Source organism: Protomyctophum parallelum (genome assembly GCF_964188405.1).
Source record: "Protomyctophum parallelum genome assembly, chromosome: 15".
Lineage (NCBI taxonomy): Eukaryota > Metazoa > Chordata > Actinopteri > Myctophiformes > Myctophidae > Protomyctophum > Protomyctophum parallelum.
In genome coordinates, this window is record NC_139710.1 from 39219013 (window position 1) to 39233718 (window position 14706).

At 41.7% G+C, this 14706-nt stretch overlaps 1 protein-coding gene across 1 annotated transcript; it reads left to right on the top strand.

The window, feature by feature from the left end:
* The first annotated feature begins 5577 nt into the window (after positions 1-5577).
* Positions 5578-14563, top strand: cenph (centromere protein H). The gene is made up of 9 exons (XM_083784384.1): positions 5578-5730; positions 6662-6717; positions 6881-6926; positions 7021-7089; positions 7247-7300; positions 9974-10019; positions 10134-10185; positions 10863-11014; positions 14439-14563. The coding sequence occupies exons 1-9, from the start codon at positions 5597-5599 to the stop codon at positions 14523-14525; spliced, it is 696 nt and encodes a 231-aa protein (XP_083640510.1). The 5' UTR covers positions 5578-5596; the 3' UTR covers positions 14526-14563.
* Positions 14564-14706: the final 143 nt, after the last annotated feature.

The following is a 14706-nucleotide window of genomic DNA, read 5'->3' on the forward strand; positions in this document are numbered from 1 at the left end:
CCTCATGGCATCTCTAGTGGCTCAGTGGTAGGTGTTGGAGCTCTTCACTGTTTGGTTTCAGGTGTACAATTTGTACACTGTACTGTACTCAGTGTACTGTAGTCTGCACTGTACACGCTCAGAGTTACAGAGTAGCACAGCGCGGCAGAGAAGAGAGAAAATACACATGCACACAGTCATCCTCATGCACTGTCGCACACACACGCGCACGCACGCACGCACACACGTACGCATGCACGCACGCACGCACGCACGCACACACACACACACACACACACACACACACACACACACACACACACACACACACACACACACACACACACACACACACACACACACACACACACACACACACACACACACACACACACACACACACACACACACACACACACACACACACACACACACACACACACACAGTTTGAGAACCACTGACATAGAAACATACGGTTTTTCAGAAAACTGTCATGATTTAATTTAAAGACAATCTGCTCCTCAGGTCTTGGCTACTTTCATCCCGATGGAGCAGAGGGACTCTGTCGCCCCCCCCGCAGCCAGCTGAAGGAACCTTATTCTACCCACACGCTGTCCCTTGTGTTATTGCTGCAGTGGTGGAAAAAAGCGATTGATTGATTGATTGAACGTTTTATTTCACAGTATAATAAGGGTAGGCCTACATTTCAAACGAAAGCACAAGTCATTACAAAAACTGTTAGGCTATACTGTGGACAACAAGTGTGTCCACCACTTTCAATTCATCTGAACATTTAGAGACGTACAAATATACACTTCAATAAAAGTGTGTCATATAGGCTAGTTTTCTAGTTGTATGGTCAACCAGACCATAGAGTTAGAGGACCCGTTATAGGACCAGTTATAGGACCAGACAGGGCCCTCCCTTCTGACAATATGTTGTGCCAGTCAGGAACCATAACATTTGTGTTGTTATTTGTTAAAATGTTTCTAGAAAATTAGTCCACATTTGCCCCTCAAAAATGTATTCAGCTGTGTAATGTATTCAGCTATTAGTGTAGAATAGCTGACGAATCTCTCTCTCTCTCTCTCTATAGTGAGATGTGATGTGTTACCTAGTGGTAACACATTACATGCATATATAGAAATAGTCACCAAGGATCAGATTAAAGGCCAGTACAGTATAGTAAACACTAAAGAACCTAACATCCGTCTATACTCTATTCAGCATCCCCAAGACATCTGGTCCCTCAATAACAACTGGCCACCACTAGGCGGCGGCATAGACCAACACAACAAACGCCAGTGTTTTGTAGTAGACTACAGGCAGTTCTAAGTAAGACCCATGGCGGAGACATGGGATTTTTGCTAACTTTGCAACATATGTGTGCAACTGCCAAACATCAACTCTAGCTCAGTCCTCACAATGGGACCAAAAAGAATATTAACAGAGGGGTATAATAGTAGCCTATAATACAAAATGGTTGAGAATCACTGCCAGAGCTGTTAAAATCTCTTGAAATGGGGGCCCGTAGGCTAATTAGTGTCAATTTGGGGGTCCACTTCCTTGACATGAAAAGGTTTGGGAACCACTGCCCTACATGATTGTGCAACATTGTGATATTTTACTAATATTGTGTCAATCACGGCTTTGTTCATCCTTTATACCACGACACGACACAGACCTTTTCTACTGTAGGCTATACTAGAGACAATGACATGGTTCAATGTCATCACATATTGTTCTTTCGTCGGTTTGTTCTTTTTTATCTACATATTGTTCTTTATTCATTCTTAAATTATTATTATTTTCTTAGTGTGAAACTGTGAATATATATATATAGCACTATACTGTTTCTAACTGCTATCAAATATATACTGCTATTTAAAAATATTAAAACACATAACTGCTATCAAATCAATCAATGAATCAATCAATCGATCGATCAATGAATCAATGAATCAATCAATCAATCAATCAATGCAGTGTGCATAGATAAATAATATGCATAGCTAATGTACCATGCCTTGTGTTGGTCACGCATCATCCGGTCACCAGGCGGCACTACCGTCTCACTAGCAGAGAGAGGGGGACAAGTTACAAACATTACAAACGCAACCTCTTCACTTCCTGGCGGGGTTCAGTGATTGACGTCAGCTTCAACCAATGAAAATCATCGCAGCGTGAAGAACCGCCCCTGTAGCCTGGCTATTGGCCAATGAGAGTTATCGCCCCAATGTTTTCAAAATGCTAACTGGCTTCTCATCTCACTTCTTAGCACTGCAGTCAGACAGCACAATTTTTCGAGGTAAGCAGCTTATTATACTTGTTTACATAGGTGGTAATAATGATTATAATAATAATAATACGTGCTATTAAAGCACCTTTCAAACCAAACATTTGTGATTATTGTGCTTCATGCTTCAACCAACCAGTCGTTAATAAACCAACCTTCCATCCATACAACAATGTAGACAGTGTGACGCAGAATGAATGAATGAATAAAAAAATGTTGATTTAATTAATCCAGTATAATATCCCTCCATCCTTTGTTAAGATATCGCATCGAATTTGACATTTACTTGTAACAGAACAGCGACGAATCTACATTGCAGTATTGATACTTTTACTTACTGTTACTGTGTTGATTTCATCGACTAAAGCTAAGAGGAAAAATGTTCTACCTTTTTTCACTGATACACACACACACACACACAAACACACACACTAAGACAAAATATATTGACAATGTCGTCAACAAATAAGAACTATACTAAAATGTTAGTGTCGTATCTTTCAGCGTGCAGCAGTGCAGGAAAAAGAAACCAGGCCAGGATATCGATGTAGTGAGGTTACAAAGCAGGCAGCTTTATTTGCAGTGAAAAACAGTCCAGCAGTCAAGACAAAGCACAAACAAAGGGAAAGCCCTTTGTGGTTCTCCGGATTAAACAACACACAGTAACTCGATAGCCGAAATGAGTTGACCGGAATCCAGGACCCCGATCAACCCACAAATCTGTCCTTATATTTGTAACTAGGCCCCTCCTCTCCAGGACATACAGCGCTCTTTCCGGTTGGAGAGAGGCGGGACCTAGGACAAAGGAACCTGATTGATTGATTGATTGATTGATTGAAATATTTATTAACAGTTTGTAGAATTTACAGTACATTTTAAGCACAAACTCAATACAAAGACTGTTAACTGTGAGTGGACGACCCAATTAAGCATTACACTTGTTTACAACAGGGTCCACATTGTTCAATTCATCAAAACATTTAGAGACATACAAATAGACACTTCTATGTAGCTAAAGAACAGAACAGGAATTCATCATATAGGAAGCAAAAAGGGAAAAGATACATATACAGTGAGGGGAAATGGGGTGGGGGGGGGATTCAGATTTTACAGAGGCCAGTTTCGAAATGCAGCCATCCGTAGGTGCCCTTTGAGAGCGGTTTTGAAGGAGTCAAGGGATTCACATGTCTTAATGACTGTTGGTAGGGCGTTCCACATTTTGGTGGCATAGGAGCGAAAAGAATTTAGTCCCTTGTTTGTGCCGAATCTGGGTTGTACATGGTTTGTTGTACTCCCTCTGGTGTTGTGGGTGTGGACTTCGTTTACACTAAGGAAGTATTTAGTCAGGTACATGGGTATCTTGGTGGTGTATCGAATCTTGTGGACCAGACCCATTGCAAGATGCTGTACTCTGTCGTCGACCCTAAGCCATCCCAGCCTGTCAAAGTGGGCAGGGGTGAGGTGGGTTCGGGGGGTGAGGCCAAGTAGGAGCCTGACCAGTTTGTTTTGGGAGGTCTGGAGCCTTGTTTTAAGGGCCTTTGAGGTGCTGTGGTACCAAGAGGTGGATGCATAGTCAAAGAAACCTTGTACGAGGGCTCCTGTTAAGGTCTTCAAGGTGTTTTTGCTGACCAGTGAGGAGATCCTGTAAAGGAATCTTGTTCTTTGATTGACTTTTTTGATTACGTTGGTGGCCATCTTATCACCGGAAAGATTGGCCTCCAGGATGGAACCTAGGTAGGTAATTTGATCTTTTCGTGTGATAATATTGTCACCCACTCTAACCAAGAAGCCATCTGCCTTGCTGAGATTACTATTTGATCCGAAGAGGATGGATTCAGTTTTTCCCAGGTGTAAGGATAGTTAACCTGATCCCGTTTTAACTGGGGCGCTAATTTTTAGACGATAAACCGTTTTAAAACTTAACAAAACTTAAATGTAAACTGTGAACAGACTTATGAACATGGTTAATCATACCTTAAAACTATATGAAACGGAAAACACTTGTAGTTAGGAAATGTTTAACGGAACTATAAAATAAAACTGAACACTCTCTTAAGAGGTAAACTAACACGGTGGAGCGAAAACCCTATGTTCTTATCGCACATTTTAAAGGAGACGAGTTGAACTCACTATTAATAGTTAGAGTCTCATCTTTCTATAGTGACAGATTGTTAAAAATCATTCAGTTTAAAACTGTGGAATAGTTACAAATAACAAATGGTCCCTGGGGTAAATTCTAAAACCTCTCACTCTCCAGCTTCAAAGGAGTTTAGAACAATGACCTTTGTGTTCAGGTGTGAATCGTAAATGCTCCCCGTCTCTGTCACTTGAGAGAGAGAGAGAGAGAGCCTTTTCCGCTGTATGAGAAAATAGCTTTGAACCACTCTTACTTGACTTAGTGAAATATTATTTTAGTTAGTTAGTTCATTTATCGAAATTATACGACATTAGGAAGGGACTAGAGATCCAGTTTAAGTCATTTTACACTTGGTTGCATGCTGAAAAATCTTGCTGAAAATCTTTTATTTTGTAATGTGACTGTCGTTTTTGTCAACCCCCTTTTATTATTTTTCTTCGTTTGTTTGCTCTGTATTGTTGTTACTGTTGACTGGTATTGTGGGTGTTGTCTTGTCTGAAAAAGAAAATCCAATAAAATACTAATAAAAAAGATCTACAAGCACAACAACGTGTCACATTGTTGTGCTTGTAGATCTGCTATTTTCAGCATGTGTAAAATCTGTGACACTTTGTCGACTACAACTAGACTAACACTAAAACATTCCAGGTGACTAAAATATGACAGTTTCAGTCCAAAGACTATGACACAAACCACTTTTCAATTTATCTTCATATGGTTGATCCTCACTAAATGTTCATGATAAAATTAATACCACCATATTTGTCCTACTCAGTCTGTCTCATATAGGGCTGTGGCCAGTGCAGACACCCGTCCACCAGTGGCAGTGACATCAACATTAGGCAGATTTCTTTTTAAACAATTTATATATTATTTTTATATTTAGATTTGTATTATCGTGAGAACGATGGCTTCTATTTTCGTATTGCAACTTTTAAGGAATAGGATTAGCCTGCAGTTTCTATTCGCTTGGATTCTCCATCAATGATGTCACCGGTGGACGGGTTTTTTTTTGCAAGTTTATCATGATCATTAGTGAGAACCAATTATATGAAGATATGTTGAAAAGCAGTGAAGTGGTCCATTAAGTAAGAAATGTGAGTATGTTTTTTTCCTTCTGCTAGTAGTATTTGACGATGTTCATGTTCACTAATTCACAGGTCAACTGTGGCTATTTGACAACATGGACCCACCCGATGACGTCCCATCCAGCCTTAACGCCACTGAATCCTCCAATGATGGATCTCAGCCCTGGCAGAATCCCAAAGAAAACCACCGCTTGGCAACAGTAGATATAATGACAACAGATGTAATGAGGTGACAGACCTGCATTTTGTTCCGTTGTTTGCCTCGCCTTTGCTAGCTGCAGTGCCTGATGGAGGGGAAAGGAACTGGTTGGAATAACGTGTTCCTTCCACGCGCTATACGTCCGGCCGGGGAAACTCCCCCCTGTCAGGTGAAAAGCAGCGGCTTGGGCGACTCCTCATGCATAGCAAGGCAGCTTAGAGAAGGAAAGGAAATGGTCACGTGACTGGGCTGCGGCATGACACTTTCATAGGAGCCAAAACTCACACCAGAAGTTAAATGAATACATGACAGTGAATGGCGCCGGCTGGACCAGCTCATAACAAACATTATTTCTGAACAATTGAGACCTTTGTCATACAGTATAATCGGTTCAGGAATATAAAAAAATACATATCACAGGTTGTTTTCTAATCACTTGCTTTTCGATGTGGACAGAGTGCACAGTATATAATTTTATTTGATCTAAACAGCAGCAGGTATCGTTTCTGGCTCGGAGGTATCTCGAGATTTGGCTGCCAGACAGGAGTCTCGCGATACTTGGTACGTTTAGAAAGGTACTTTGTGCTCTTTAGATACCATACCTCTATACAATTACACGGTGTACACATTGAAAAGCAACACAGCAGGCAATAATGTGTTGCATGTCTTCTGTTATTTTTCCATAAGCGATTATTTTACAAAAGATCTGAGACATTCAGAAATAGTGTTCATGAGCTGGTCACTGAGCTCTCATTGACTCCAGTGCATTCTGCCGAACATCCATGAATGTGTCATGGTCACGTGACCATGTCCTTTCCTTCTCTAAGCTTCCTCTGCCAGGTTGGCAGAGGAAGTGTAGCGCCCAGGATGGGTTGCAAAATCATGGTATAGAAAGAAATTGCATTTGCAAAGACGTTCGTTGTATTTATTTATTGAAGCTGATTTATTGTTTTTCTTCCAGGATGGAGAAGCAGATGTCAAACCAGTGTTTTGAGATGGCAGTGAAGGTGCATGCAGGTAGTGCACGTGCGAGATGAAAATATAACTCAAAAGCCACATTTTTATTATTATTATTTACTTATTTATATACTGTAACTAAGAATAAATGATAACAATTCATGTACAATACATAAGAATTCAGAAGGCAACAAATTATTCCATGTTAAAAATCTCCCAACAGAGAAAAACTTCAGTGAGCTCACTGAGCTGGAGGCAGATAGAGACTTGTGAGTGTCGGATGTCTCCATCTAAACTTATTTTAATTACTTCCCAAATAATACTTCGTTACCACGATTTACAAGTACTTTCTGTATTTCTCAGGCCTGACCTTGTCAGGGAGCTGGAAGAGGCAAAGGTGGGAAAAACATCCCTGGACACTGTAAATCACAGGTAGATATTAATCTTGTAGATTTGTGAAAATAGGCTTTGCTCTCTATTTAATCTAGTAGATTTGTGAAAATAGGCTTTCCTCTCTATTTAATGAGTGCAGAGCTCAGTGTAGTGTGTACTAGTAAAGTAATGATCCAGTGATGTTTGTACATTTCAGATTACAGATGCTGAATATCTTCGCAGAAAGCCTGTCGAAGGATGATCCCTATCGGTGAGCGACTGTATTAAGTATTTCTAGTTGGTCTTAGAGATATACCATATATAAAAAATACATTATTATTATTAACCAGTAAGACGCCCTGAGTGCGAGAAGTGAGCTCGCCCTGTGACAGCAGACTGCTGGGCGAGCGCTGGCACTTTGGCATGCAGGGTCAGATCAACATATGGAATGAATTATGTAAGTAAGTAAGTAGCCTTGCCGAGCCATGAGGCCCATAGGGCAGGACTCAGGAGCCTTTCTCCTGTTTCTGTAGCGTGAGGCAGCTTGATGTACAAGTACACCCCCTGGACATGACGCTAGTATGTCGCAGGGACTTACCCCCAATCCAACCCTTGATGCTGAGTGTCAAGCAGGGAGGCACTGGGTCCCATTTTTAGAGTCTTTGGTATGACCCGGCCAGGTATTGAACCCCGACCTCCCAGTCTCATGGCGGACGCCGGACACTCTAACCACAAGGCCACTGAGCTGATCAATTAATTATGTACTGGCCATATATGGAGCGTGTCTTGAGCGTACATAGTTTGATGAGGTCAGATCAACATATGGAATGTCAGAACAGGAAGGACATGTGGTGAAAGGATGAACATATGGAATGTCAAAACAGGTCAACTCCATATATGGAGATCTAAGGGTTTGAGGTCAGATGTAGAGTTGCTGGCTGGCTCCATATATGCAGATTTCGGTGATGATCCAGTCTTCTCCATGTATGGTTATCCAGGGTTAGATGAGGTCAATCTTAATAATGGAGATGGCCATATATGGTGGCGTGACATGGCACCTGTCGTGACCATATATGGAGGCGTGATGTCATGAGGTGTGACCATAATATGGAGGCGTGACTAACACAGGAAATGCGCGATTCCATAGTAGTTAACTGCGACCTGCACAAAAAGCAACCATTTTCAACCATAACCTCATATAATAATTATGATAGTCGACTATGATATTTAGTCGACTGAAACTAAACTAACACTAAAACATTCCGGGTGACTAAAATGAGACTAAATGGAAGCCATTCAAGAGACTATGACTAAAACTAAAATCAAAAGTTGCTGCCAAAAACAACACTGATCCTCAGGCTGATTATAAGTATGCCACAATTTCTATCTACCATACTCACATGGTATCTCTGTCTCAGTCCAGAAACCTGCCTATACCAGCATTGGCATCAATAGGGATTTCAAGTGTAATTGCAACTGCAGCCACTCTCTGCCCGGAAAGTTATGGTGCTGAAAAGTAGAAGCAATTGTTCTCGCACTAATGTTATGTAATAAGTTAGAAATGGTGTTTTGAAATGGCTGAAGCTCGCTGGTGGACAGGTTTGTGAACTGTGCACATTGCACAGCCCCCCAATGAGAGACGGAGCAGTAGTAAACTGAAATGGTCATAATAGTCTTATGAGAGGACCAATTATGACGATCGCTTTGAAATGGGTGTGAAGTGGTCCTTTTTAGAATTGAAAATTAAAGCGACCAAGTTTTCCTGCCGAACGGCAGACAATTCTTATCTGTGTGTGCGCATGTACAAAATACCAGAGCCATAGAGTAAGACAGAGTTACGACAACAACGTTCACTTCATGGGGCCAGTCTTCTACATAGACTTCTATTCGTTTGTCCCCATTTGAAGGCTTCAAATGGGGACAACTGGAAGATACGGAATGCGTGAGTACATGAACCACGTGACCAGGCTGTTTTCTGCTCCCTCAATGTCGTAACTGTCTTACTCTATGGTTCTGCCAAATACGCAAGGAATCCTCCTGGCCATAAACCATGATATTGGCTCTTCTTATCTTTGGTTCACTTCTCATTAATGTTCATCACAGTATACTGAATAGTGGGTTCAAACAACCAGCAGGCAGGATTATGCAAGTCGGCAATGTTTGGCTGTATTTTTTATCAACTATTCTCAAACCGTCATGGTATATTATGAATCTACCAGGTAAGACTGGTAGATTCCTCAGACACTTGAAAGCGACTTATTTCAAGACGATCAAACTTGTGTCACTACAATGTAAATGTAATGTTTTCCAGAATGGCACCCTCACATCTCCAAAGCCTGATCCAACCCTACAAACCCTCCCGCTCACTCAGATCAGCTAACGACACACAGGGAAAGCTGGCAAAACGTCTGCAAAAACATCTGGGGTAACGCTCCACTCCACACGTCCCCAGACTCTTCTCCCTTCTGGCTCCCAAGCTGTGGAATGAACTCCCCATTTAGAACTGCAGACTTTGCTCCCAATCTTCTGCCGTAAAATCTATTCTGAAGACTCGCCTCTTCAGACTCCACCTTAGCCCGTAGCACTTGCCCTAGCCTCTAGGAACTTCGAGGCCTATGAAAAGGCTAAAATATAGTTTAAATAGCAGGCTATGTAGACAGATGCCTGTGACCAAAAACAGAAATTAGACATTTCTTCCGGGACCCAAACTAGTGAAAATAGCCGACCTACAAGCTCGAGCTTGTCGATCGGCTATTTTGATCTGACCCCCCCCATGCCAAAGCGCCAGCGCTCACCCAGCAGTCTGCTGTCACCCAGGCGGATATGTTGACCTTACCCCCCATGCCAAAGTGCCAGCGCTCGCCCAGCAGTCTGCCTGTCACCCAGGCGGATGTGAGCTTCTCGCCCTCAGGCGAAATTCTTAAATAATTTTCTCTCTCAACAGAAAGCGTTTAATAGCTCTGCTTGACAACATACAAAGTGTTCAGAAGGTAAGCATTCTGCTCTTCTCTTGTGGCTGTTTCTCTGCACCGGCGGTGTTGCATTCACTGGAGCACACCTTGAAAGTGTGTTTAAAAGGTGATTTATTTCATGTTGATTGACAGGATTCACGAGAGCTTGAAGAAAGAATCATAAAATTTCAGAAGGAGAAACTGGGTATGTCATCACCATTGAGGTGCATGTTTTTGAGGGGCACTAGCCCCTCCTATATACAGCGCTTTGTCCTTAACTCGTGTCACATTTGCCATTGACAATGAAAGGAGGATTTACGTCATGTGTCTGTCTGAACACATCAGCTTTTTGTGGCAACACAAATATTAATAAATGCCATTGACAATGAAAGGAGAATTGACGTCATATGTAGACGAGCAAATCGGCTTTAAATTAAATGCCATTGACAATGAATAAAGCAATAAGCCACGAGAGGTCTCAGGTTACCGGGTATTTTACAATGGCTGGGAGGCATAGGCAGACCGGACGCGTTTCTAAATACGTCCTTGTTTATAAGTGTGACTATTGTATCCATTTCATTTTTTTAATTATTAACCCATTCAGGCCTGACGTCAAAATTTAAAAAAAGGTTTTCTAAATCATGACAATTTTCTGAAAGATTTGAGGCACATTTTAACGATTTAAAAAAATAGCAGACCTACAAGTTCATAGTGCGCCACTCTGTGCTAATTGCACGTAACCTATACGTGCAATTAGCGTCGTTGCTTTGTAGGACCACAGTTAAAAATTGAAATGTAACATTAATATCGGAAAATATGTAACGTTAATATAATAAATCCTCAATGTGCACATTATGGATATTTGATCATTTATCTCTGCAGAGCTGAAGCGGTGCACACTTGAGAAGCTAAAAGAAGCAGATGATCTCCGGCGAGAGCCAGTCCCCAAGGAGCAGGAGTTATGTGTGCAGAAAGCCATGGCCAATCTGGAGAAATACAACAAGATGATTGATGTAACACAGAGTGTCCTACAGGTAAACGCACAATTTAACTGACACAATTTAAGGCCCAGGCTATACGTACATGGATCTTTTGCAAAACTGATATTTTCGTCCTGTTTTAGAAAAAATCCCTGGCCATACAACAGAGATATCTATGTCCACACACAAACGCAGAAACACATTGAACACAGGATAAAATCACTGCAGTAGCAGGTTTCAATTGTAGGCTATATTATATTTGATTTGATATTTACACTTTTTAATGAAGGAATAAGTACCGCATTTTAAAAGCCATTGTCTGTCAGCATGTCACACTATGTGCAAATCTCCAGATCCCGACTCTCGACTTTTCTCTCCATATAATTTAAAAATGATAGACACTTTACCATTGCTCTGGCGATTTGGCACAGAAATTAATAGCAGAGTCAGACCTACAGTATAGTAGCCTCGATACCCAGGCTTTCATTTCGTCTGCGCGAAAGATGAAAGCCTGGAAAAAGCCGTGGGCTGAACCAGTCTAAAAGTGGGAGTCAACCCTTCCGGGTGGGCGTCGCTCTAAATGATGTGACGTAGCGCTGCACTAGGGGGGAGAGGAGGGGCCGGGGGTGACGGTCAGATCGATGAGATCCAATCAGGGTGCACGCTTTTCTGAGGCGCGACCCTCCCATCTAGGCCAGAAATGTCTCTGCTTAGGTCAGGCTAGACCTATAGAAGTGTCCACAACCAGTTGTGAGCTTGTAGAGTGGCTATATTTTCGAGCTGTATAATAAATGTAACGTTATAATGTAGGCTAATACAAGTTCACGCGCGCACATTGTCAGCATGTAGGCACAGTGACATGCAGCCAATGGGCTTATCTCTATATCATTTGATAAAGGCATATTAAAAACATGACTTGTACACCCAATGAAAATATAAACTTCACAGAATATATACCACTTCGAATTATAACAATCGGTTGAAGATTATCTGAATATCGCACAAGTAAAATATCAACTTCTTTGCGCAACGGGCCATTGCGCTGCAGACTGGCAGTGTTTTACCTATACTTGTGAGGACCTCTGCTTGGATTCATGGCGAGTGGGGCACCCGGGCACTGATGATCTGCAAGCTCACAACGCGCTGCATGTGAGTTGTGGACGCAACACTTGGAGCTTGTAGATACATGGAATGACGATACACATTTCACAGAATATATATACCACTTTGAATTAAAACAGTCGGTTGTGCAACTTGTGCTTTGCACTCGGCACCAATACAAATGAAATCACCAGTCCACACTAGACTATAGACCGATTCCGTACCGGTTTCATGGTCGCAGCCTACGTATTTCCTGTAGGCGGACTCGACGTAGCTGCGGGGGTAAAACCCTCACCAGGCGCACTCTTCCACTACAGTGAACGGCAGAGTGACTGATGTTAGTTTGCCTCAAACTTTACTCCTTTACCTGCTTTTTTACTAACACTAACATTACAAAGATGCCCAGAACATCGAGATGAACCTGTGTAGTTTATGGCTGCTCCAACAGTAGTGGCAACATAAAAATAAAATAAAAACGGAATGTCTAATATCCACCTTGGTGGCGGAGACCAGAGCCATTGAGCAATGGTTGAGACAAAGCAGTGAAAGATACATAACGCCAGTCTTACCCAATACCAAATATTTCTGTTTTATTAACACAAGGCTGCTGTACTTTATACCTCATACTTTAAATGCTTAGTATGAGGTATAAAATACAGCAGCCTTGTGTTCATAAAACAGAAAGATTGGGTATTGGGTAAGACTGAAATTATGTATCTTGCAGGATTCTTCACTGCTTTGTCTCAACCATTACTCAATGGCTCTGGTCTCAGCCATCGCGGTGGATATAAGACATTCCGTTTTATTTTATTTGTTATGTTGCCACTACTGTTGGAGCAGCCATAAACTACACAGGTTCATCTCGATGTTCTGGGCATCTTTGTAATGTTAGTGTTAGTAAAAAAGCAGGTAAAGGAGTAAAGTTTGAGGCAAACTAACATCAGTCACTCTGCCGTTCACTGTGGTGGAAGACGTGCGCCTGGTGAGGGTTTTACTCCCGCAGCTATGTCGAGTCCGCCTACAGGAAATACGTAGGCTGCGACCATGAAACCGGTACGGAATCGGTCTATATATAGTAGGCTGATATATTTATTATTGGATGCAGCAGAGCAGAGCCTTTGCTCGCTGCAGTTGATGCAACATATGATAAGTTTTAAAGTTGTTAACAGTGATATATAAACATGAACAATGTTGGATAGATATCTGTGTAGTTTCCATGCAGGCACAAGCTGCATTTCTCACCTAATTATAGCGGTGACATCATCGTTTCTCAAAAGCTCCGTTTCGCATGACTACACAGCTCCACTGAAACGGATATTTTTGAAAATCTCCACTGATTTATCCGTTTCCAAAAACCTCCGTTTGAGTGGCCGAAAACGCAGTTTGCGTGTGGCGGAAAGGCCCAAACGCACAAAGAAATGTGCGTTTTGCAAAAGATCCAGAGACGTGTAGCCCAGGCCTAAATGTAGGGTCAGTGGTTTTCTGTGGTTTTCACTCTAGCGCCGGAGTGCCGGAGTCTCCAGCTTTTTATTAAACAGAAAAAGCTTTTTCAGGCCAGGATACCAGTTTTATCTAATCAGGATAGAGAAGTGGAATTACAAGTGATGACGCGAAGAAATGAGCAGGCAAAATTGGAACTGGAACAATGTAAAAATTAAGCTGATAAATGTCTACTTTCTGCTGATTAGCTGACATGTTGTCCTATACCTGAAAATGTATTTTCTGTATTACTATATGGTGATTTAACCTTTAAACCAAAAACATTTTGTTTTAACCAAAGAATATTACTTACCGAGTAGGAAAATAACGGCATGTCATTATGCTGTTCTATTAACCACTTTTTGCACAAATGGCAACATAGGCTCACAATGCAGATCTGTAGATCAATGTTCGCTATATTTGAATATTCTGAAAAAAATATCATTATTGAGGGCCGCTAGCCCCTCCTATGCCCAGTTTTGTCTGTTTGTGTGAACACACACGATGATTTGATTGGCTGATCACCACTTAGCGATTATTTGATTGGCTGAGCAAAGTACATATTGAGGATACAAAGTGAGGGCAGAAAAGGGTGCAGGCACACTTGCGCGCCGAATACCAGACGACTCGCCCCTTTAGCAACTCGCCGCCACGAAATGTGTTTATGTAGTTAACAGTTAATTTAGTATTTCCCTCCCTCCCTTTGTACAATATACATACTGTATATAATCACTGTGTGTGTGTGTGTGTGTGTGTGTGTGTGTGTGTGTGTGTGTGTGTGTGTGTGTGTGTGTGTGTGTGTGTGTGTGTGTGTGTGTGTGTGTGTGTGTGTGTGTGTGTGTGTGTGTGTGTGTGTGTGTGTGTGTGTGTGTGTGTGTGTGTGTGTGTTTCTCTGCAGGGAATCCTTATTGCTTGTAAAGTGAATTGGATGGATGACCCCAACATTCGTGACCTTTTCCTACATTCCCTCCTGCCCTACTACTAGTACTAGCCTGCGTAGCATAGGCCTAACCTATCTGTACCGTTAATAAGCATGCTAATAAATGGTTCAAATTATCAAACTGATTATGAAACTATACATTTGATGAATGTTATGTTGATAAATAATCATTTCACCCATAGAGATGAGACTGCCTCAGTTATTCACATCTTAAAGGACCACTTTT

Bases quoted from the DNA above. Each gene is read 5' to 3' on its own strand.
- cenph (XM_083784384.1), top strand. From the start codon at position 5,597: ATGGACCCACCCGATGACGTCCCATCCAGCCTTAACGCCACTGAATCC. The intron at 6,718-6,880 runs GTAGTGCACGTG...ATCTCCCAACAG, and splicing joins GGCAGTGAAGGTGCATGCAG to AGAAAAACTTCAGTGAGCTC. The intron at 10,020-10,133 runs GTAAGCATTCTG...GTTGATTGACAG, and splicing joins ACATACAAAGTGTTCAGAAG to GATTCACGAGAGCTTGAAGA.